The following is a 22,544-nucleotide window of genomic DNA, read 5'->3' as shown; positions in this document are numbered from 1 at the left end:
CCTATGCATACTTGCTTGGGTAAACACGCACATGATTGTTCAGCATAGCATGCGTAGAATATCAAGACATGTCAGGGATAAACAAAATCTTCATATACAGCTTTTTACTCCTGCAATTTCTTTTCCAGCTACGTGCTCCTTCTTGCTACTCCGGTCATGTGAAAGCACCTTCAGCCCCTGCGGGTGTAACATGTTGAATTATAGATGTGGGAAATGCATCAGGCAGTTTTGGCGTCATGTACGGAAGTGGCCTGGGGAGAGGTCCTGGTGGGCCAGGAGCACGGAGGGACAGGGAAGCGGGATTGTTGTTTTTCTTTTCTGCTTGCATAAGCTACAGTGGTATTTTTAGAAGTTGTGCTTCTGCTGCCTGCAAGGGACATTGTGTGGAAAGAAGAAAAACAATAGCCAGCAGCTGCATTATCGGGCGGAAGTGCCAGAGGTTCATTTATCAAAAGAGGTGCCAGTACCCAGGCTTGCCTTGAAGGGATGTCCTGTGACCTGGAAGCCCATATCTCTTACTCCTAAATCTGGAACTTTTTTTTGGGGGGGGGAGGGCGATTGGTTACAATGACTGTCTGGTCTGGTGCATAAGGGCTCTGTTTCTTTGAACAGAAAAGAAATTCTGTTTCTCTACCATTAAACCTGATTCTGGGGCCCAGTCATGGAGGGTTGTAAAGCAGGGATGGACCATCTTCAAGACTGTAGAATTAACTTTGTATTTCGCTGGAGCTTTGAATGGGTGGACATATCCTCAGAACTAAGAGACAGGGCACTTCTGAGCATATGCTTGGCACATCAGTATGTTTTTGGTGCCAGAATTAATCTCCCAGCCCTTTCATGCAAAATCCACTTTGGGTTCCCTCTCCAACTGTCTGTGTTTCAGCAGCCTTAGGAGGGGAAAGCCTCTGGGTGGTTGCTGGTTTCATAAAACAATTGGGAGAGAGTTCAGACATTGCGCCAACCCTCTCTTAACCTTTGTTTGGTGTCATGTCTGAACTGAGCCGATTACATGTGCTGGCAAGTCAATCAACATACTTCTGCCTTCTTTTGATTAATGGGAATGCCCTACAAAATTTGTTCTCTGAAGAGTTTGAGTTAATTCCTCTTGTCCAAACGATCGATATTTGTCTGCATTTGCAGAAAAAATATCAAGCATGCCTTTATTATTTATTTCTGCTGCTCTTAACATGTACAAAATTGCTGCTAGTGAGCATACAACCCAACACACATTTTGACCATCTGAACTGGGCCATTGTACAGGGGAAAATCAGTAGCAAAGAGCAAGCTATTGTTTGGGAATCCTTGGCTGTTATTACTTGTTCTTTTCATTGAGAAATGATTTCTGAGTTTCCAAGGAATGTACACATATACCCCAATCTACTGCAACACACAGTGTGAAAAACCACAGGAGAAAGTTAACTTGCTGTCTTCAGCTTTGGCTTGATTTTAAGAACCTCCTGAAAGAAACCACAGAGATGTAATTCCCCCCCCCCCCTCCTATTTTTGAATAATTGCAGCTCCTGGGCCATCATCTCAGTCGGATTGCTGGTTTTGTTCCTGGTGGCCCTAGTGGCCCAATTTCTGGTGAAAAGAAAACCACCCAAGGATCCGCTCTTTTATGGTATGCATGAACACTATCTCCCGATCTTGTCTGATCTTGGAAGCTAAGCAGGGTCAGGCCTGGTTAGTACTTGGATGGGAGACCACTTGGGAATACCAGGTGCTGTAGGCTTATACCATAGTCTTTCGAGACTGAAGGTTGCCAACCAATGCCACATAAGAGGTATATGCAGATAACAGATAATTGAACAGAAGCCTCTGGTGCCCACAAACTCTTGAGGGCTCACTGCCTGCAAGTCTGGAAATCGAAACTCACATTTTGACTCTAGATTTTCATAACCCTGTATGCAATTCTGTAGAGTTACGAAAATCCAGCATCAAAATGTAACTTTACATTTCAACTGGCCTCTGGTGGGAGGGAAGGAAGGGGAAGTGCCTACTTGGGGACCTCTCCTTACTCCCCCCCCCCACTCCCAGGCCAGTGGAGCAAGGGCTGTTCCCAAGTGGTAGGACATCTGTTGTTTGGGAACATCCAATTTGTCTTTTGGGGCAGGAGGAAGTTCCTGATCATGCCCTTCTTCCTCCCCCCCCCCCCAGATGTCAATGTAACTGGGCTGGCAGTCAAGGCGCCTTGTGGAATAGGATGGGAAAAATGCCTGCCCGCTCACCAGCCAGATCACTGGTCTCCCATTCTTGCCCCAGCCCAGGTAAACAAACAGGCAGTGGTGATCTGCGTTTGCATGCTCAGGGGCCCCCCAAACTGACCATTTGTCAAGGACTCAAGACATCTTGGTATAGCCAGTTGTATCTCCTATATAGATACTATTATATGTTATGCTCTTATAGATGTCTTTGCAAAGGAAGAACCATAACTCCGTGGTAAAGCATAGGTCTTGCATGTATGCAGTCAGCACCAGGTTCAGTCTTTGGCATCCCCAGGTTGGGCAGAGGAAACTCCCTCTGCTTTGGAGGGAAATATTCTTGACCATACTGAGCTAGGTGGATCAAAGGGCTGACTCTGTGCGAGGCAGTTTCCTATGGGATTAGACAAATTCTTGGAGGGCAAGTCATCAGTGGCTGTAATGTCTTCCAGTACAGAGATGGTATGTATATTTATTTAGTAGATATCTATCCCATGGCCTCAAAGCAGCTTACAGTCAGTGAATGCCAGTTGCTGGGGAGCAGCACGTAGGGAAGGCATTGCTGGGGGGGGGGGCTTCCTTTCAAGCATCCAAACCAGCAGGGCCCTTCTGATGTCCACACAGGTGTTACTGTCTATAGCACAAAAGGGGAACTCAGCTGGTAACCACAAATTAGCGGTTGGGCCTGATCCAAGATACTTGCGGACTCCAGGGGGAGGACAAGTGTCCACAGTGATCCTTTCCGAGTGCTGGGTCCTTGAGCAGCTGGGATGCAGCCCTATCATTAGCCATGCAATTAACATTTGCAATTAACAAAACAATTAAAAGGACTTCCTCCTTTTCCTTGTGCACTTCTGCAGTCTACGCAGTGTTTGCATTCACCAGCGTTGTGAATTTGATCATTGGGCTGGAGCATGATGGAATAATTGATGGATTCATGACCCATTACTTGAAAGAGGTAAGTGATGATGTGATAGGGCTGGCATGGAGCCTCCTGGTTCATGAGGCAAGGTTCCATATACTGCCCTCCCCAACCTGATGAAATGCTGGCTTCTGATTCTCCCATTCCCTGAACTGGAAAAGGAAGGGGGGAGCAGAAGAGGATGTGTGAAGGAGATGGTGGGGCTACAATGTTGGAGAGCAAGTGGGTATGCCCTGCAGGCCTACCTCCATTGGCTCCTTGATCTGGTCAGCCCTGGTGACTGGAATGCCTCTTTAAACACTGATGTGAAAGGGATAAGGTGAGGCTCTGAGTGAGTCTAAGCAGGTGATTTATGGTTGGATGCCTTTGTTGCTGGTAGTGAATGTGAGCTAATGCAATTTTCTTATACAAATCTCTGTGTTTACTTCTGTGGCTGAGGCCATCATTTGAACATACCAGAAAGTAACAGTGTCCTTATTGTGCGTCTAAATAGTCCTTTTGGGTGAGATCCTGAATCCATTAATGTGATTGACAGAACATTCATTGACTTCACAAAGAAAGAAAGCATTCCTCTTGAACCCATCATGGCATTATTATTTCATTGGTTTGCAAGTACATTGCTCCTAATGGACTTGTATGGGGCAAAGGTGAAATTCTGTCTTGCTGAAGACTAAAATTAATTAATTAATACAGGTATTTCTATACCGCATTTCTTGGTCCTCAGATCTCTCCTTAGACTTTATTCAAGGAGGTTTACATAGGCAGGCAATTTCTAAATCCTTGTAGGGATTTTTACAATTTGAAAGAAGGTTTCTATCTTTCAAGAAACCAAAACATTCAGATGTTTCTTTCTTGATCTGGTTGCACATTCTGGCCTCCATCCTCCCATGCTCAGAGCAGATGGAATAGCTTGGCTCAGCTTGTCAGCTGCTTCAAAGTTGCACGGTGCCGGTGGCCTCGAACTGGCGACCTTCGGATGTTATCTTCAGGCAATAGAGGCTCAACCCTCTAGACCAGACCTCCTGCCCTAGGAAGCTCGTGCTGAGTTTAATTGCTTACTGCCTTTGGTGTAGATCAGTGGTTCCCAAACCGTGGGTTGGGAACCACTGGTGGGCCATAACCTGATTTTTGGTGGGGCGCCAAAGGGTGATGGAAAGATCAGATAACTAATTGCCTCAAGCCCTGAGGCTTTTCAAAAATCAGATACTGTAGCTGCTAATTACCTGCTCAACTCCTGCAGTTTGCAAGTAAATGTAGATATAGAGAGATAAATGTTTCAGGGTTGTTCTGGTTACATTATTACATTTTATTTATTTATATTATTTCTTTCTAGATCTCCTTTTTTTAAAAGTCTGGTAAAACCTGGTGAGTCCCGCTAGAGTGTCATTTTAAAAAGTGCTACTTCCATAGTCAGTACAAATGCAGCAATCTGGGCCATAATAAATGCTCACTTTTCATCTAGGATGAAAAAGAATGTTTAGCATTTATATTGAACTTTTTAAAGAAAAGAGTCTTTGAAGCCCTTCATTCTATGTTGTCTGGCCTTTACAATAGCCCTGTAAGGTGGGCTAGTATTTATATCCCTGTGGCAGAGATGGGGGAGACACACACACACACACACACACACAGAGAGAGAGAGAGAGAGAGAGAGAGAGAGAGAGAGAGAGAGAGAGAGAGATTTGGAGAAGCAGCTAGGGGAAGCAGAGGTGTGCCTGTTTCCCTGCCTGACCTTTCTCTTCTTCAAATCTCTGGTTTTCCCTTCTTTTATTTCCAAACTACTTTCTACGATAAAACACAAGTTTGGAATCCCGCAGGGAGGGGTGAAGCTGCTCGGAAGAGACAACTTGGTGGTTGGGAAAGGCTTAATCACAAACATGCACTGCTGGTTTTTGGATTTCAGTACCTCCCCCAGCCTTCCCCTCCCCACCCTTCCACCACCCTCTCCAACTCCTGCGCCAGCTGACCTCGGTAAGCACAAACTTGCCAGCCTAGATTTGGTGTGGGGAGGCTGGTGGACGTCCTTGCTCCAGCTTCCCCTACTCTGGAGCATTCGTGAACGTGCTTTACGGTACGTTCACAACACTCCCAGGCTGGCAGAGCACAGAGTTTGAATTGTGCTTTGAGTCGGATCCCTGGTCCGTCTTGCTCAGGATCATTAACACTGACTGGCAGCAGTTCTCCAGGAGTTTGGGCAAGAATTTTTCCCATGCCTACCTGGAGATGCTGCCAGGGTTTGACCCTGGAACTCTTTGCGTGCAAAGCAGGTGCTCTACCATTGAGCCATAGTTCTCCCTATCAGGGCTGGCCTAGCCAGGAGGCCAACTAAAACAGATGCAGGGATTTTTTTGGGTCTGTGTGTGTGCGCCCATCTCTGTCCTCCTACTTGCTTCCACTGCTGCTTCCACTCCCTGGATTGAAAAAGGAAGAGGGGGACAGAGAGAAAGAGGAAACGTGGAGAGGAGGAGAGCACTGAGTGAGAACATTCATTGTACAGTACTTGTCACTTTGTCCATCTATTTTCTTTAGGGTGAGCCTTATCTGAACACTGCTTATGGCCATGTGATCTGCTATTGGGACGGCTCTGTCCATTACCTGATGTATCTCTTGATGGTAGCAGCCATTGCATGGGAGTAAGTCAATGCAGCATTTGTTTGTTTGTCCTTCGCATCTTTTGTAACTCTACCTAGAGTCAGATCTCCAGCTGACCAGAAAAAAAATTACCCGGCCTTCACACTAATTATTTAGTTATTTTGGGGCTACTTGCTAGAAAACCAAGGGGAAAGAGCAGATATCTCCCCTCCCCACATCCCCCCCAATCCCCATCCAGCTATTTGGTTTGTTTTAGTTGTACATGTTTGGATCAAACTACGCTTTACTTTAACCACTTAAAGCAGCTTAGCAAACGCTGCCTGTCCTTTTAAAATCTTAACATAACAACCGGATTGGGCCCCCATGGATCTGGATCTTCTCAAGGGGATCAAGGACTTTCACCTTCCCCCTGCCATAGTCCCAATCCAGATCACCAATCCCTCTGCAACTGCTTCTCACTGAAGAAGACAGCATCCATTGGAGCAAGTAGGAAGTGTATGTGTGATTCAGATCAGAGTTACAGCTGTGGGTAGCCCCCCTTCCCCCTGCCATGATCTAGATCCAGTCCAACTGCTATTTTAATGTCTTAAAGCAGGCACCAGCAAAGCACATGTCTAACATAATGGCTACAGTTCTAGCCTTTGCCCATTGACCCACCCAAAATTCACCCCAGGACCTGCTCTGGGCTTCATCCCTGTCCTGCTCTGGCTTCCACTTCCTGGTCATGGAGTCTTCTACTCTAGGCAGTGAGATGCTTGACTTCAGGAGAAACCCAAACAGAGAAATGCTTATGATTTCATTTTGTGTATATTCGCAATTACAGAGTGCCACTCCTTCCTTCTCTGGATGCCAAAATGGTTACAATAGTGCAGTTCAAAATCACTACACTAGTGCAGTGATTCTGAACCCATGTGCCACCGCACATTGGTGTGCTGCAAAAGGTGTGTAAGTGTGCCACAGGAGTTTGGAGCACCATGGCTGAAAATCACTGAAAAATTTTTCCCAGGTTCTGTGGCTTAGAGTTGGCGAAGGAAGAGGGATGGACAATTTGTAACTACAGACAGTTGCCCAAGATACAGAGCCACAGAACCTAGAAGAGTCTCCCAGAAGTGACATCTCAAGAGGAGAAGACCATAGAGGTCAGTGTGCCATGAGAAGAAAAATTACTGCACTAGTGTATCTATAATTGGGAGAATAGGTGTGGTCATGCCAGAAGCACATGCCACTGGGCTGAAAAGTATTGTGTAATTCAGGGTTCCATAATTGACACATTCTGCGACATACACAGGATTACTGTGGTTTTATATCTGTTTAACTATGCCAGCTTGCCCCAAAGAATCCTAACTCTTATAGCTTGGTCTTGGTGAAGATGTAAAAACTGGCTATATTTCTGTTGCAGGGAAAGTTATCGGACAATTGGCTTGTATTGGCTGGGGTCCATTATGATGAGTATCATCGTCTTTGTCCCTGGAAACATTGTTGGTAAGGGAAGGTCAAGTCATCCACTTTCAGGGCAAGCCTATGCATGAACACTCAGAAGTAAGTTATGTTGAGTTCAATGGGACTTACAGGTAAGTGTGTAGAAGATGGCAGCCTTTGTCTTTTGAAGTGCAGCAACCCACTGGGTTTTATAAGCCTATGTATAACCTTATGCACAGTTTCATGGGAATAAGCCCTTTGAAAACAATAGGGTTTACTTCTGAATAGACTTGAATAGGATTGTGCTAATAATTTCACTTTAGGGCCAAACTAAATGAGCGAAAATAACCTTGGTGTCCCTTGCAATATCCATCTCTTTAAGCATTCAAAAAAGGAAAAATTAGAGGGAGGCCCTGATCTCAATCAGTCCCACTGGGTGGTTCTTTTTCAGCCTTTTCTCCTGGGCTGTTCCTTCCGAATCATAAAAGTTGCCTTGGGAGGGAAATTGCAATTTGCATTTCTGTTTTTCCTCCTAGGACAAATGGTACATGGGGGGGGGGGGATTTTCCTTGGAAAAATGGCACTGGGAGAAAGGGTTAACTCTTCCCCTTCACGATGTGGTCCTGCTCTGAAATGGAACCTCCTGTGAGCGCTATTTTCTTTAAAAAAAAAATTAGAGAAATTAATCCTACACATGCATTTCTACACATGTTTACTCAGAAGTAAGCCAGACTGATTTTGGTCAGAATTACTCCCAGTAAATGTGCTATTGGATTGCAGCCTAAATTAAGCTAAAGAGAAGGACATGTAATAATGCTTATCTCATCCTGTCTAGTTTGACCTTTGACAACAGGAATATCTCTGATTAAAATTAATGCAATGCTTTCTTGCGTAACTGAATTTCTTTTTGCAGAAAGTAAACAGAAAAAATGACTCCCCCCCCCGCCCCCACAATTCCTACTATAGATTTTTGTCTTGTGCTTGGTATGATTATGAATTTTCTCCTGTGCCCTCAGGAGGAAAAAGGACACAATGCTTCATTTTTAAAATTACCATTTAGTTTTTGACACAAAGTTCACTGAGGGCTGGCTCTATATTTGCCTGGTTTAAAATTATAAATGAGAATTTGGGGGACCTACATGAATGTATGCAAGCCAGAACTGGAACTGAACTCTGGAAAAATCAGATTACATTTGCATTTCCGATTGCACTGATGCTACTGAACACCACTGTGCTTTTGGCTGATATTACAGGAAGTGAGTGTTTAGGGCTTCTGTGCTTGGTTTAATTGGATTGGGAGAATGCTGTGCGGGGTGTTGTTTTATCCCAATTTCATCATCCCTTTTAAAAAAAACACACACACTTAATAAGGCCGCTTTGTAGCTCTATTATGACTTATCAAACTATCCATCATGATGTGGCTGGGAGAGTAATTTGCTTTAAGTTTTTAGCTCTCACAAAAGAGCTTCAGGATAATTTGCTGTTTGTGTATGCTTGCTCAATTTATACTTATTTTCTTATTCTTTATTGAGAATAAAGCTTGGCATTTAATGGATATTGCCACATTTCATTTTTTAACCCTATACCATATGCCATTGTTTTCTACCAATATTTTCATCTATTTATCTCTGGTAGCATATTTGTAGACTTACTGGTATTTGCTCTGTGTTGATGTGGCTGTACATATACGCATTATGCTGTTGGTTTCAATATATTGACTCTATCTGAATGTAAGCTGGCCTGGGGGCATTACTGTGCAGCAACACAAGATGTTTAGTAGTTTCAATGCAATCTTGTAATGCAAATGTAATCTGACTTTCAGTTCAGTTCCAGTTGTGGCTTGCATTACGTTCATGTAGGTCCCCCAAATTCTCATTAATAAATTTAAACAAGGCAAGTGTAGAGTCTTATGCAGTGATTCTCCTGCTTCTTGTGGGTTATTATAGGACCTAGGCAGTGAATAGGACAGGTAGGGGTGTGTGTCAAGGCCAGGAGAAGGGGTGGAATCAGCAGCAGCAATACTGTTGAGATCCGTTTCCCACTTCCCAGTCGCAATCTGCCTTCCTTGGTCCATTTGGACCTGTATCAGCAAAATGTCTGGCACAGGTCTGTGTAGACCCACTCAGACATTTAGGGTGCAATCCTAACCTCACTTTCCTGGGAGTAAGTCCCATTTAACACAATAGGACTTACTTCTGCGTAGTCCTGGTTAGGCTTGTGCCCTCAGAGATTTACAACTGTTCCCTTGCCCGATAGAGACCTTTAGTACTGCCCCCTTCCCGCAGGATGCAACATGTCCTCCTAAGGCACAGTTGTGTCAGTGGGTGGTTTTAGGTGGGATTGGGCTGCCCAATTCTTTAATCAGTTGACATATTTCTTTTTTTGCCCAATAGGGAAATATGGAACGAATATATATCCTGCATTTTTATTAAGTATGCCATACATTTGCCTCCCAATATGGGCTGGTTTCAAAATCTATAATCAACCTCCAGTGAATGACAATTCTCCAGTCAAGGTAATCTCTCTTTTTTATTTTTAAAAGAAAATGCTGAGGGGAAAAAAAATCTTCCTTGGATTTCAGAATACCTGCTGTTGTAATTAGTTTAAAAATAATTTTTGAGATCGTTTTGAGATAATTATATTGAGAATGTGCAGAGTGGCACATTCCCATGGCAGTTTCCCACACATTTTGGACTGGGTAGGGATTAATGTGAATCTGGCTACTCCCATCCATTTCAAAGAAATATGTGCAGATGAAGTTCCCTTGAGCATTTTCAATGAGAGATTTAGATTACCTTTGCCATGAACATTTAACCAATATAGTTAAGACAGATGGCCCACCCACTTCCACTGCATCTGAAAAGTGAATGCTTTGCTTTAATGATATCAGATATTGCACATTTCACCACATGTTTATTTAATGTTGCTGCTTGAATTGTTGGTTTTGAAATGAGTAACCGTGTGGGAAGTTGGCTTGTTGAACCTTTCCTCCTCAAATTTTGTTGATGGGCTTGCTTGGTAAGGAAACAGAGCATTTTAGCCAGTGATCAAGCAGAGGTTGAAGTTCTGTTTGCTGCATAGTGCAATCCTAAATATAGAATCCCCTCACTGATTCCTTGGGACTTTTTCAAAACCCTACAGTGAAAATGGTCTTTCCTGTGGGAGTGCCAAATGCTTTCTTATCATAAAATTTATGACTTCTGTGGAAGACGGGTGTAGTCAGGAGTCTAATATGGTTTGTTAAGCTGTCAGGAACCTAAACAGAATTGCCTAGGATACATTAGCCATACATGGTCTTGAAATACATTTTGTGTTTGGAATAGTGGTCGTGTAAGTTGGGCAAGCCAAGCCTACAGTTTCACAGCCTTATACACTCCTGTTTAAGGGAAACGGAGTTCAGCAGCTCAAATAAAACATGTTTATTAATTTCCCTACCAGGGTCAGCTTTAAGCCAATTGGACCAATTGCTTCCAATTGTGCTCTGTGCCTAGCATGGCCTGGCACTAGGGTAATCTACTCTAGTCTTGTCAAATGCACACAACAGTGCATTGCAATGGACATATATCAGGATTATGCTTTGTTTGTTCACCTGTTGGCTTACATGTATGCAATTTTATATTAAAAGAAGTTTAGATCCATTTGGTCCATTAACTCACATGCACATTTTAAGCACACATTTTAATTGCTTTCCATTCTACCATGGAGATATAAAGTCTATAATAAATTATACTTCTAAGATTCTATAGATCTTGGCTGTGAACCCTGGGGCCCTGCAAAAAATTTTTCAATTGGGTTCTGCAGCCCTTGCAAACAGCTGAGCTCCTGCAGTTTGCAAGGTTGCGCAAATATAGGGAGACAAATGTTAAGAGTGTCTTTTTTCTGGTGTGTTCTTTTCAAGTCCATCAATGACAGGTAGTGGGAGCAGGTGAAGGGGTTGGGTCAGCCCCTCAAGCCTTGAGGGTATTCATTAGGGCTGCCTCATTGTGAGAAATTGATCGAGTTGTGTTTTTTTTTTAAATAAATGTTTTACGTGTAAATAAAAATTATTTCTTTCTAGATCACCTTTTTTAAAAGTCTTGTAAAACTAGATGGGTCCCAATATAGTGTCATTTAATATTTTAAAAAGTGGGTCCCAGTGCTAAAACATTTGAGAACCATTGCCCTACACAGGGCATTGGTGAATGGACCAATTGTTTGATATGATATAAGGCAGCTTCATAAGATGGGTCCAAAGGAACTTGTTTGTGCTTGTGTTCAAGCCTGGCATCTTCAGGCAGACATCAGGGCCCAAACAGTGAAGCCCGCCCTTGGGGGCCAGCCCAAAGAAGATTAGACCTGACCACCATTCCCTTGTCAGTCATAATTTTTCCCATAATGTCCCTGACAGCATCATTTCAGGACCACCATTCCCCTTCCCCCAATGTCTCTGAATGACATTTATATCAGGAGTACTGTGAGGAAAAAATGGTGGCCAGCAGGCACCAAATTGATCTGAATGGATCACTTAGCTGCCCCATAACTAAGCCCCCCTAACCTTAAGCACCCCCAATTGAAGGCACCTTGCCAAGGGCCCCCTCGGATCTGGAGTCAGCCCTAGCTATGTCATTGGGAATTTATATCTCAGAAGATTTTAGAATATCCCTTTGCATGTGGTCAGAACATTGGAATGCCTGAAGGCTCAAAGTAGATGTTTTGGGGAAGGAATAGATTGCTAATTAGGCAAATGCAAACTGTTATCCTCAGGTTGGCAGATTATGTAAATGTACATGTGGATATAGAAGGGAAAATAGTAAACACTGGGACTCAAAGACTGTACTTTCATAACTGTCCGGCCCCACTGTTAACAATTTTTCGTATATATGAATTTGCCAACTGAGGGTAGCACTTCATGCATCTGACCAAATGGGCTGTTCTCCACAATGACAGTAATCTGGCTAACTTTCAAGGAGTCCTAGGACTCCCTCTTTATGTTACGGGTAAACATTGGCTGCAATCTGTGCTATAAAATCAAAGCAGTAGTGAAGTATTTAGGAAGGCGCCAAATCGGATTCCTTGACTCCAAACACCTCTGTTTAAATAGATAGTAAAAAGAGCTTCCCCTGCTTCTGTAAGGAAACGTGTTAAAATTACAGTTTGGTGGCTGCAGTTTTTTCCCCTCCAAATTTATCTCTCAGTTTGGGGAGAGCTGCCTTGGTTCAACTAGGGCTCAATTTTCTAAGGCAGGGCTTTTCAAACCCCGGCCCATGGGCTGGATTCAGGGTTTGGTGAAAGTCTTCTGCCCCATAAGCAGAGCTTACCGTTCTGTTGTGTCACCACCTGTATTCACATGTATCAGGGCACAGGGATGCTCCGGCCAGTTGTGTCTGCCTGGATGTCCTGTTGCACAGGCTTCTGGGATGCTGGGCAACAGATGCAAGTACCCAGAGTGTCCCTGCACCCGATCTACTTGGAATACATGTGGCGACACAGTAGAACAATAAGCTCCGATCTGAACGGGAACTGGTTTTTCAATGCACAGTGCTCATGAGTTTGGTGACAGCTGTTCTAAGACATCAAAATATCTGTTAGGTTTTTATCCTCATACAATAGTCTGGAACTTTATTTCAGTTTTATATTAATAACAATGTAAAAAGGTTATTTTGCCTCTGCTAATGCAAAATAAACATTTAAATTCCTGAGAGAGAGAACTCGGTGTAATGCTGGCCTGGTTGGGAGGAGATTAGGATACAGTGTGTGCTGCTACTGCCAATTCCATCCCCTTGGGCCTGATTCTCCCCTGTTCCACCCTCCCCCTGCTCAGAAATGCCCCCCCACCTTTGGTGCACCCTCCTGCCACCCTCTCCTACATTGCCCTGCACAGATCTACCTACCTTGGGTGGCCCAAGGATGGCATCTGGTTCTGGAAGGTGCCCCTATGGCACATTTGTGACTCTCAAGAGTCAGTGCAGAAGGCCTGCATCAGCTTGAGTCAATGTTTGGGTTGGGCTGTCTGAATCACTTTGAAAATGAAAAAATGTTACCCTTAAGAAAAAATTTTTTTTTAAATTAAGAAGATGTGGATATGAGTAGATGGGGTATAGCATTCCTTCAGAATCTCCTTAAGGATGAACCCCCCCCCCAAGACATCTCCAGTAGAGCATGCAGACTTAATTTGTTTATAAAGCTTATCTCTCCCTACTTCTGTTCTGTTTATGTTTATACCCTGAGTGTATTTCAGCGCAACGTGCTCAGTTTTTGTTCACTAGACTTAATGCAGCTACTGCCAACTTGTAAGCAAACCCTGTGTTTAGACAGCAGCGCGAGATCTGTGCCAAAATGGTTTTCCCCATGTTTTGGTGGCATTGGATTTTTCTCCTTGCTCCCAAGACAGGGGTTTTCCTTGTCTGATATTTTCTGAGTCCCTTTCTCCTCCTTTTGATCTCACAGGAAAATATACAATTACTAAAACTCTCAGTTGGGATGCTACAGGCATGTAATAAATGAAAGAACCCAGCAAGTGGGAAACAGATTTGCCCGATACTCAGTTGCCTTTTATGATCAGGGAGAAGAGGGAAAGTAAAGGCAGGATGGAACACCAGCACAGGCTAGGTTTGCCATATTGTAGGTCCCCAAATCTGGTCAGTCCACTTGGCATATTATGCAAGTCATTTGCTAATTATGTGAACTGAATGGTAAATGGTGGTGAAGGGTCGAGTATCACTGCTGCATTTTCATGCCAAATTGTTCTCTTCCAGTGTTGCTTAGCAGCAAGGCACTGGTCCCGAAGGTTTTCTTGCACACAGTTGCATGTAACAATGTGCATTTCTTCTCCTCTTTTTACCATTAAATGGCCCCCAGGCAGTCTATAATAATGGTGTGTAGCTGAATCGGGGGGGGGGGAATCCTGTGTTTGTGCTGGAGGGGGCCATGAGCACTACCAACTCCAGAGCCCAGGTCAATCAGGTGGGTAGACCTGGGCTCCGAATTGAACTTGATGGCCTCTGTGGCCAAAGTTTGCTGGGTCGGTAGACCTGGGCTCTTGCCTGGTCTTGGAGCCCAGGTCTACCAGCTAGGTAGACATGGGCTTCTGCCTGGACTTGGAACCCTGGTCTACTGGCTGAGTAGACCTGGGCTCTTATTCCAGCCAATCTCACCATTGCCCACCCAGTGGACGTTCCCCTGGTGTCCCGTTTTGCTCCCCAGCCTGGCAGGTGCACTTGCCTGCTGGCAGACGGTTTTGGGGGGTCACGTACCCATGGCCTACCCCTTGGATCTGCCCCTGAGCTGAATACTCAAAGACTTTATAAGTGCTTAAGGAAAGCAGGCTGACAGCCCAAGTCTATGCATGCTGACTCAGAAGGAAGTCCCACCAATGTTTGATGGGACCTGTTCCCAGGCAAGTGTGTATAAACACATTTACTAGTGAATATCCCATTGAATACAATGAGATTTCCTTCTCAGTTAAGGATAAATAGGATTGTGCCAGAAGTCTCATTAAGAATGCAATCCTATACCCATCCCTTGGATCATGTTCCATTGAACTTGATGGGCTTACTCAGCTTGATGGGCTTATGTTTTGTGCAGACATGCATAGGCATGCACTGTAATTTAACCCTTCACTTGCTGCATAGGCTGCAGCATCCTTTGTCAACTCTTCTTCCTCTTCTTATGCACGGTGATTCCTTACTGCGTGACTTTGCTGTGTACAGTTTGGTGCAAACTCTTCTAGGTGGTGCTTTGATTCTAACCTTTACCTACTCACAGAGGCAAGTAGGGATACATACTTGTAACATCCCTATCCTTAACCAAAGATGAGTTAGCAAGCCCCACCCCTATTATCATATTTTGTTGGAAGCTTTCTTGGTTGTTCATTTGCCCTGCAATAGTCTGCCCTCCACTGGTTTAACACCCAAGGGCAATTCTTATTTTGTGTAGTGAAATCATTTGAAATAATCTACTACCACATAAAACATTATGGTCCTATAAATACTATGTTATCAACAGTTCCGTGCTCAGGCTGCCGTCCTGGCCACAAGGACATGGGACTAAATCCCATTTCCCCTACTTCTGAGTGAACTGGCCTAGGATCGGATTGTCAAGGAGACTTGCAGTTGGGAGCCACGCCTTTTGATATCTGTCTTTGGAGGGACAGGTCCCCCGTGCCATTTCTCAAGCTGCTTTTCAAAGTTTGTGGGAAATTTGAAAAGTTAGTTGGTGAAACAGCTTGGAGACCCATCACTCAAAACAAGTAAAAGGTGTTGCTGGTGTGATCCAAACCACGGTGTAATATTACAAATGTGTGGATTGCATGCAGTGTAATCACCTTGGCAATTATCCTACTGCTAAAGTTAGGGAGGATTTTCAAAAACTGAATGTCACTCATGCCAACAGGCTATGGTGTTTGCAATACATGTTTGCAAAAATGGTCTTCCTTTTGCACGGTGCTTGCATCCTGTTGTGGTTATAGTTGGAATAAACTTGGCTTAGCTTGACGACGGCATTTCTCTATACCTGAGTCAATTGAGTAGCTATTCTGTTTTTAACAAGGACTAAGTGCTTTTGGGTATTATAAAATCAACTCAGAAGAGTCTTGCTTCAAACAAGTTAAGGCTTAGTTTGTGAGATACTGGGAGGACTCTTACATCAATGTTGGTGGTGGTTGTTTAGACATTCAGTCACATTTTTTTGAGTGTTCAGACAGTGCATTGCATTACTATCCTTACATCAGCCCTGTCAGGTAAATCAGTGGTGTTATGTCTGGGTTGTGAAGGGAATGGGCTGAGACCAGGAGCAGCCCAAGACCTCCTGATGTCCAAGGCAGCATGCTAAATGCAACCCCCTCCAATGATGTGCGAGCCTTTGCTCCTTTCACGCTCCAATGTGCTAGCTCAGCACTTTCCTCCCCATCACATTTCATCTTCCTCTCTGTTCCCATTTTCCTTTTCCTAGTTCAGAGAATGGGATAAGTAGGTGGACATAGATGAATGCGCCTCACCAACTTGCCTAAGGCAACTGCTTCAATTGGCCTCAAGGATGGGCCGGCCCTAGCTGAGTCTGTGACAGAGTTGCTTGCCTGAGACCACGTAATGAGTTCATAGGAGAAGTAAAATTTGACCCAGGGACTTTCCGATTCAAAGCTCAGTCACTGAGCCATTACACTACACTGCAACGTTCAGTATTTGATGCTGAGGGAATCAAGAGTTGATTCTTTTTCCTCTGTCAGGGACTTGAGGATTTGAGGCCGGTCCCTGCCTTGGTGAGCTACCTGGGCTTGTGTTTTCTTGGGCCTCAGCGCCTTCTGCAGGTACAAAAGGAGACATGATATCAGCAGCTGTGGTTGGCGGGCAGCAGGAAACCTCTGGGTTGCTGCGCCTGGTATAAATACTAGGGACTTGTCCTCCTGCCATTGCCTGGCAACCAAGTAGTAACTTCAACCTCATTAACTACAGACTCTTGCTTTCCTGCAGGGTTTTTTTTTTCCGTCCACAAGATTTAGTCTAGATTTGGTAGCTACTTATAGCCCTGATGTGGCCCCGATACTCTTGTTGTTAGTAAGGCTGAGCTGAAATGCCTCCCACCCCCAGTTTTGCCACCCCATTGGCAAGTGATGAAACATGGTGCTCCTCCACGTGCATTCCATGCTCTTTTCCCAGAAGTACCACTTCAGTGCCACCAATGTTGCAAAACAGGATGCTGGGGGGAAAAAAGGTGAGTTGAAGCCCCTTTGCTTCTTCTTGCCAACCCCCCCCCCTATTTTGAGCCAAACATCCTCTTAGGAGAACTCCCAGCTGTGCTCAAGTTAGCCTACATGTCTAGCAGAAATGTCAATGCAGAACTACAGTGATGTGTTTCATACGTTATGTGTTTATGTTCGCTATGTAACGGTTCCTAGTGCTGTTATCTAAATGTGAAGCTTTTGGTCTTCTCTTAAGTGTTGTTACTGCATATTTTAGGTGATTCAAGAAGTGCAGCAGAAAAGACTACTGAAAAGACCTGTGGACCTCCTATTGGCAGTATACTTTATCTTTGCAACTGGATTTTGCCTGTTTAGAGGCATGGTAAGTGTGTGTGGTTTTTTAAAATAGGTGGTATTTTCTGCCGGCTTTTATTTGGAATCTATTTGCAGTTCCACAGAAAGGATTTGACGACTGAGCTGAAAGCACGTAGATCTTCTTCTGTGTGCTTTCCTGAAGCAGGAAAAAGCACTCCCACCATCTAATAACAAAATATTAGTTGATATTTGGTTGTCAAGTCGTGCAGCGACAACAAAAGCAACAAGAACAAATCCCCTTCCTGAAACAAGGTTGGCATTTGATTCTTGCAGAGAAGATGCCACTTTCATTGTCATGTAATATATAAAATATTATTTTAGAACAGTGTGTCTTCTGGTGTTATCCTAGGTTTCCCATAATTGGAAATGTCTCTTTTCTATGAGATAGGGAGAGCTACTGCTGACATGAGGTTCCTGTGGGTCCTGGGTTCCCTATGGCACCCTGTACCCCCCCCTTTGATTCCTACAGCTGCCACTGGTACTGAGGTTTCAGAGGTCGGCTAGCCAGACTGACCCTCTGATGGGCCTTGGCTGGGACCCATGCTGGATGATCTCCATCCCTGTGGAAAGTACCAACTTGCAGCAAACTAGAGCCACTCTCTCAGAGAGCTTAAGTGAGATCAAGAGCATTTGCTACCCAAGACGATAGTTTCCCCCCCTGATAAACAGCTGCTAAACATTCTGGGTACCCTAGTCAACAACTTGGAGTCCTGCAACCATTTTGTTGAGCTGGTCTTTCCCAGACCATAATGAAGCTATGAGACCGGAGAGACCGGAGAGAGCTGAGAAACCCGTGTGTTTACCCAGAAGTCCCTTCACCACCATGCTACATCATCACATAGCATTGTGGTGAGGGAACTTGTGGGCAAAACAAATGGCAGCTGCTGGGAAGGGTGCCATCACTGCCTAGCAGGCCGTGATAGAAAACAAGGGGAGTTGGTGGCAATTTGGGGGGGGACGACCTTTCACTCCCCCTTGCTTCCAAATTTTGAGCTGAACTTTCTCTTGTTAGTCCATCCTTAGTTAGCCTATGTCACGAGCAGATTTTTGTGCTTGATGTGGCAAAACTCTTTAAGAAGAGTTTGCACAAAGGAGTGTGTCTAAAATGGGAGCATATCCAGCCAGTGCTTAAGGGCCAAACCAGAAGAATGCCCTGCCACTATATCCTGTGGGCCCAGGAGACCCAACATGGTTGGTTGGTTGGCAACCTTCAGTCTCGAAAGACTATGGTATAAGCCTACAGCACACGGTATTCCCAGGCGGTCTCCCATCCAAGTACTAACCAGGCCTGACCCTGCTTAGCTTCCAAGATCAGACAAGATCAGGCATGTGCAGGGTAACAGTCGCTGTCCTTGAAACTGTGCTTGCTCAGTAGTGGGCGAAGATATGAGGAGACCCATCAGGGCTGCCTGGCTGTCACATGGGGTAAGGTAGCATTAGCGTTAACTTCCTTACCCCAGGGTACACCAGAGGTGCTTCCCAGTCCCTTGGGATTCTGCAGTAGCCATTTCAGTGCTGCTGCAGCCCCAGGTGCTGAGAAGCTCAGGATTCGGCTGTGAATTCATTAAGTGCAGTACTTAAGGGCCCAATCCTATCCAACTTTCCAGCTCTGATACAGCCACAATGCAGCCCTGAAGTAAGGGAACAAATGTTCCCTTACCTTGAGAAGCCTTCATGATTGCACCCCCCCCCCTGCAGGGGGCAGTGCACACCCCTTTGGCACAGCTGCATTGGCACTAGAAAGTTGGGTAGGACTGGGCCGTAAATCTCAGTCCATTAAGTGTTTTAAGTCTCAGTCCATTTCCAAGAACAATTTAAAGCATCAGCACTTAGAAGCCTTGGAAGCCTTGTGTGATTTCAGACCTGGGTACTTGAAAGCTCATTTTCTATAACATCTCAGCCTGTTTGTTCACGGCATTCACCTATTGGTGGCTCTTCCCTGGACACCCCCACAAGAACAAACCCCCACTGCAGTGAACAGATGTCAGTATGACAATCTTTGGAAATAACAAATACTTTCTGCTTCTTTAAATATGGTCATATATGTGTAGGTGTGTTGTGTGTGCATTGCATGAAATACTTTTGGATTTAAGACTTTTGGCAGTAACAGACACATTTTCCTCTCCATTAGTCTGTTAAATTGAGGATTCACTATACTTCTGGTTGGTTCTAATGAAAGCATTACTGCCCTTTGGAGTATAAATACCAGCAGCATAGCTGGGGTCGCGTGGCAGGTTAAGTACACACAACACACTGTGTAAGCAGCCCATCCCACTTGACACTGGAGCCATTCTGGGCAGCCGTGCCATCACTATCCAGAATGGCTCCAACGTCAGGTGGGAGGGGCCACTTACGCAGCGTGTTGCGGCACCTGCATTAAACGCGCCACCCCTCTGGCTATGCTACTGGTAAATACCACATGGTCTCTCTTCAGATTGCCTTGGACTGCCCAGTGGAGCTGTGCCGACTCTACAGCCAACTTCATGAACCCTACATCAAGGATCCCGCCGCGTACCCGAAACTCCAGGTAAACTATCTGGAGTGAGGTGCTGTAAAGTTTTGTGAGAAGCGCTTGATGCAAAACAGGGAGAGAGCACTGCAGAGACTCGGTCCCTGAAAGACTGCCTTTCTGTGCTCCCACATGCTTGCTTTTTAGTGCTAAACTTGGGACTTGATTTAGAGTCTCTCAGGCATTGAGCCTTTGAAGCCAGAGGATGGATGTGTTTTTTGGCATTGGCTAATCCTTAGTTGAAGGAGATTTAAGAGCTGCCCTGAGTGGTTTTAGACCAAGGTCAATTTTGTCCAGGTTTCTGTTTCCAGTTAGTGCTCTCAGAAAAGCTAAAGAGTGGGGCATGATGGGGAGATTCTTGTTTATTCCCAGCTTCTAGTACTCAAGAGCAATCTTAACTCTGAACCTGGAAGCTTTATTTAGCTATCATGGCTAACAGTCACAAACAGACACATGCATTTGTCCAAGCCTTTATCAAAGCCATCACAGCCAGTGGTTATCTCCACACTGAGATATGACGACTGGTTGACCAATTCACCCCTACTGCAAAAATGTCTGAGAATAAGAATAGTACATAAAACCATGCTTGGTGTTCATGTAGATCTTTTTCCCCCCTGCCAACCAAATCAAACTTTTCTTTCTGCCAACCTGATTTGAAACACTACATAGTGCCTGGTGTTCACCTGTTGCTCAACAGCTAGCTGTGAATCGTGGTGCCATTTCATGAACATAAGAACATATGTGCAGTCATTTAAACTAGATTGACAGATGCTAAAGTCTACTCAGTATGGGGAAAAATAACCCACACGTAGAACAGTCGTATGAATTGACCCTCACTATGACCACAATGTAGGTGGTGCTGAGCCTTCAGTTTCCCTGTGCAGTGCTTATTTGGATGGCGGACACCTGTTAATAGTTCTTCTCTATTGTGCAGATGCTGGCATATATGTTCTACTCTGTGCCGTTCTACATAATTGCACTCTATGGTTTGCTTGTGCCCGGATGCTCCTGGATGCCGGATTTAACACTTATACATGCTGGCGGTCTAGCCCAGGTATGATCGAAAGTCATTTTTATTTGTCACATTTATATCCCAGCCTTCTTCCAAAGAACTCAGAGTGGTGACCATGACATTATTATTTATTTTATTTTACTACTAAGGGTATTTGTATACCGCTTTTCAACAAAAAATAGTTCACAAAGCGGTTCACGTATTTAAATAAATCAGTAACTGGTTCCCTGTCCCCAAAGGGTGCATAAGCTAAAAAAAGATGCAGAAGAGACATCAGTTACAGCCACTGGAAAAGATGCCATCCTGGGATAAAAAAGGGACAGTTGCTCTGTCCCTGCTAAATATAAGAGGACCACACTTGAAAAGACGCCTCTTTGCCCAGTTAGTAGGGGCAGCATTTTGTCCTCAGAAAAGCCCTGTTAGTTAAGTCAGAGATGAACATGCCCAAGACAAGCCATATATGAGCTGGGATTTGAATCCAAGTCTCCCCAGATTAGGTCCATATCTGGTCCATTCATTTTTCATTATGAGAAAACAGCTGAATTTCTTCTCAACCCATAACTGTTCACAGGGATGCCTGCATGCAGCCTTATGTATTCATTTGGATTTCTGTGCTGCCTATTCCCTTGAACTAGGGATAGGTTATGCATATTTAAACATACAAGTTGTAAAGAGCAATTTGAAAGTATACCATACAAAACAGATCAAGAAGTGTGAATTAGAGTCAAAACCTACTTTTTTCTCACCAGTGTTGGCTTAATGGCCCAATCCTAACCTGGGCTGGTGTGCTGGGTGCAGCTCTTTTGTTGGCATAGCTCTAAGAAGCTTGCTGGACACATGTGCAGGTCAGGCTGCGGGTTTGAGAGATGGCAGACACTGCTGCTGTGATCTACCTGCCACTAACAGAACTCCAGTAGTGGCAGGACCCTCATTGTGATGGCATACCTAGCTTTATCCCAGCACAACTAGGGGATAGGATTGGGCTGTAAACCTGTGAAAAGCCATTCAAAAGATATAAGGACTTTATTTTCAGAACTTAGGCAGAAGCATGAAAGCAACAGTCAGTGGTGTAGCTAATGATCATGTAGCCTGGTGCTGAGCTCAAAATGATGCCCCCAAAGTGACATCGCACCTGGGCTTTAGAAAAAGTGAAAATGGGGGGAAATCATCCTCCTCTCCCCCAGCAGTTCACCACCCACTTGCTCTACCGCTTCCCCCCAGGCTCCTGCCTATTAACACCTTATTGGTTCCCTGCTGTATCATAATAACACCTAATTGGTTCTTGGAACAATCAGTCTCATTGGTCAGTTATGAGTTAAGGAATTCTGTTTTTGTTACATAATGCAGTTGTGTTTTTATTTTTGGGTTATTTGGTTATAACTTTTGAAAGAATAGACATATTTTGACATGGTTTGTTTCATTGCATTTGCATTAAATTCTGTTTTGAGTGGTATATAACATGATGGCATTATTTGAAAATTCCAAGGTTTTCACAATTTTGGCCATTTGTGTCAAGCTCAAGTTGTTGTCCCCCTATAGCTTGTTACCCGGTGCAGTTGCAACCCCCTGCACCCCTTTAGCTACGCGCACTGGCAACAGTGGTGCTGGAATGAATGCTCTGCTTGCAAATCTATTGGTGGTGCCTACCAATGCTGTTGTCTTTGTCATGGATAAACATCTATGATGCTGCAGAGTGAAACCTGAGAGTAAGAGATTGCTATTTAATGAATGTTCTGTTCTATCTTGCTTACAAATGGCTGAAGGCTAAACTAGTCATGACATGGGAAGTTCGTTGTTAGAATTCCTGACATATTTTTCTAGTTAAAAAAACAGCTGGAAGCCCCCCCCCCCCCCAAAAAAAA

General features: G+C 44.4%; 1 protein-coding gene across 2 annotated transcripts in view; it reads left to right on the top strand.

The window, feature by feature from the left end:
* Positions 1 to 22,544, top strand: part of TM6SF1 (transmembrane 6 superfamily member 1) — a 30,702-nt gene that overhangs the window by 3,936 nt on the left and 4,222 nt on the right. Inside the window, exons 2-9 of one of the 2 annotated variants that reach the window (XM_066636600.1) lie at positions 1,518 to 1,621; positions 3,062 to 3,159; positions 5,650 to 5,753; positions 7,112 to 7,194; positions 9,525 to 9,646; positions 17,064 to 17,168; positions 19,596 to 19,688; positions 20,605 to 20,724. In XM_066636600.1, the coding sequence (XP_066492697.1) occupies positions 1,518 to 1,621; positions 3,062 to 3,159; positions 5,650 to 5,753; positions 7,112 to 7,194; positions 9,525 to 9,646; positions 17,064 to 17,168; positions 19,596 to 19,688; positions 20,605 to 20,724 (829 nt within the window). Of the gene's footprint in view, positions 1 to 1,517; positions 1,622 to 3,061; positions 3,160 to 5,649; positions 5,754 to 6,788; positions 6,852 to 7,111; positions 7,195 to 9,524; positions 9,647 to 17,063; positions 17,169 to 19,595; positions 19,689 to 20,604; positions 20,725 to 22,544 lie in introns of those variants that run through there. The other variant, XM_066636601.1, reaches the window with a different exon arrangement.

Source organism: Tiliqua scincoides, chromosome 8 (assembly GCF_035046505.1).
Source record: "Tiliqua scincoides isolate rTilSci1 chromosome 8, rTilSci1.hap2, whole genome shotgun sequence".
Taxonomy (NCBI): domain Eukaryota; kingdom Metazoa; phylum Chordata; class Lepidosauria; order Squamata; family Scincidae; genus Tiliqua; species Tiliqua scincoides.
Note: the sequence above shows the minus strand (reverse complement) of the source record. Positions and strands in the feature narration are given on the sequence as shown.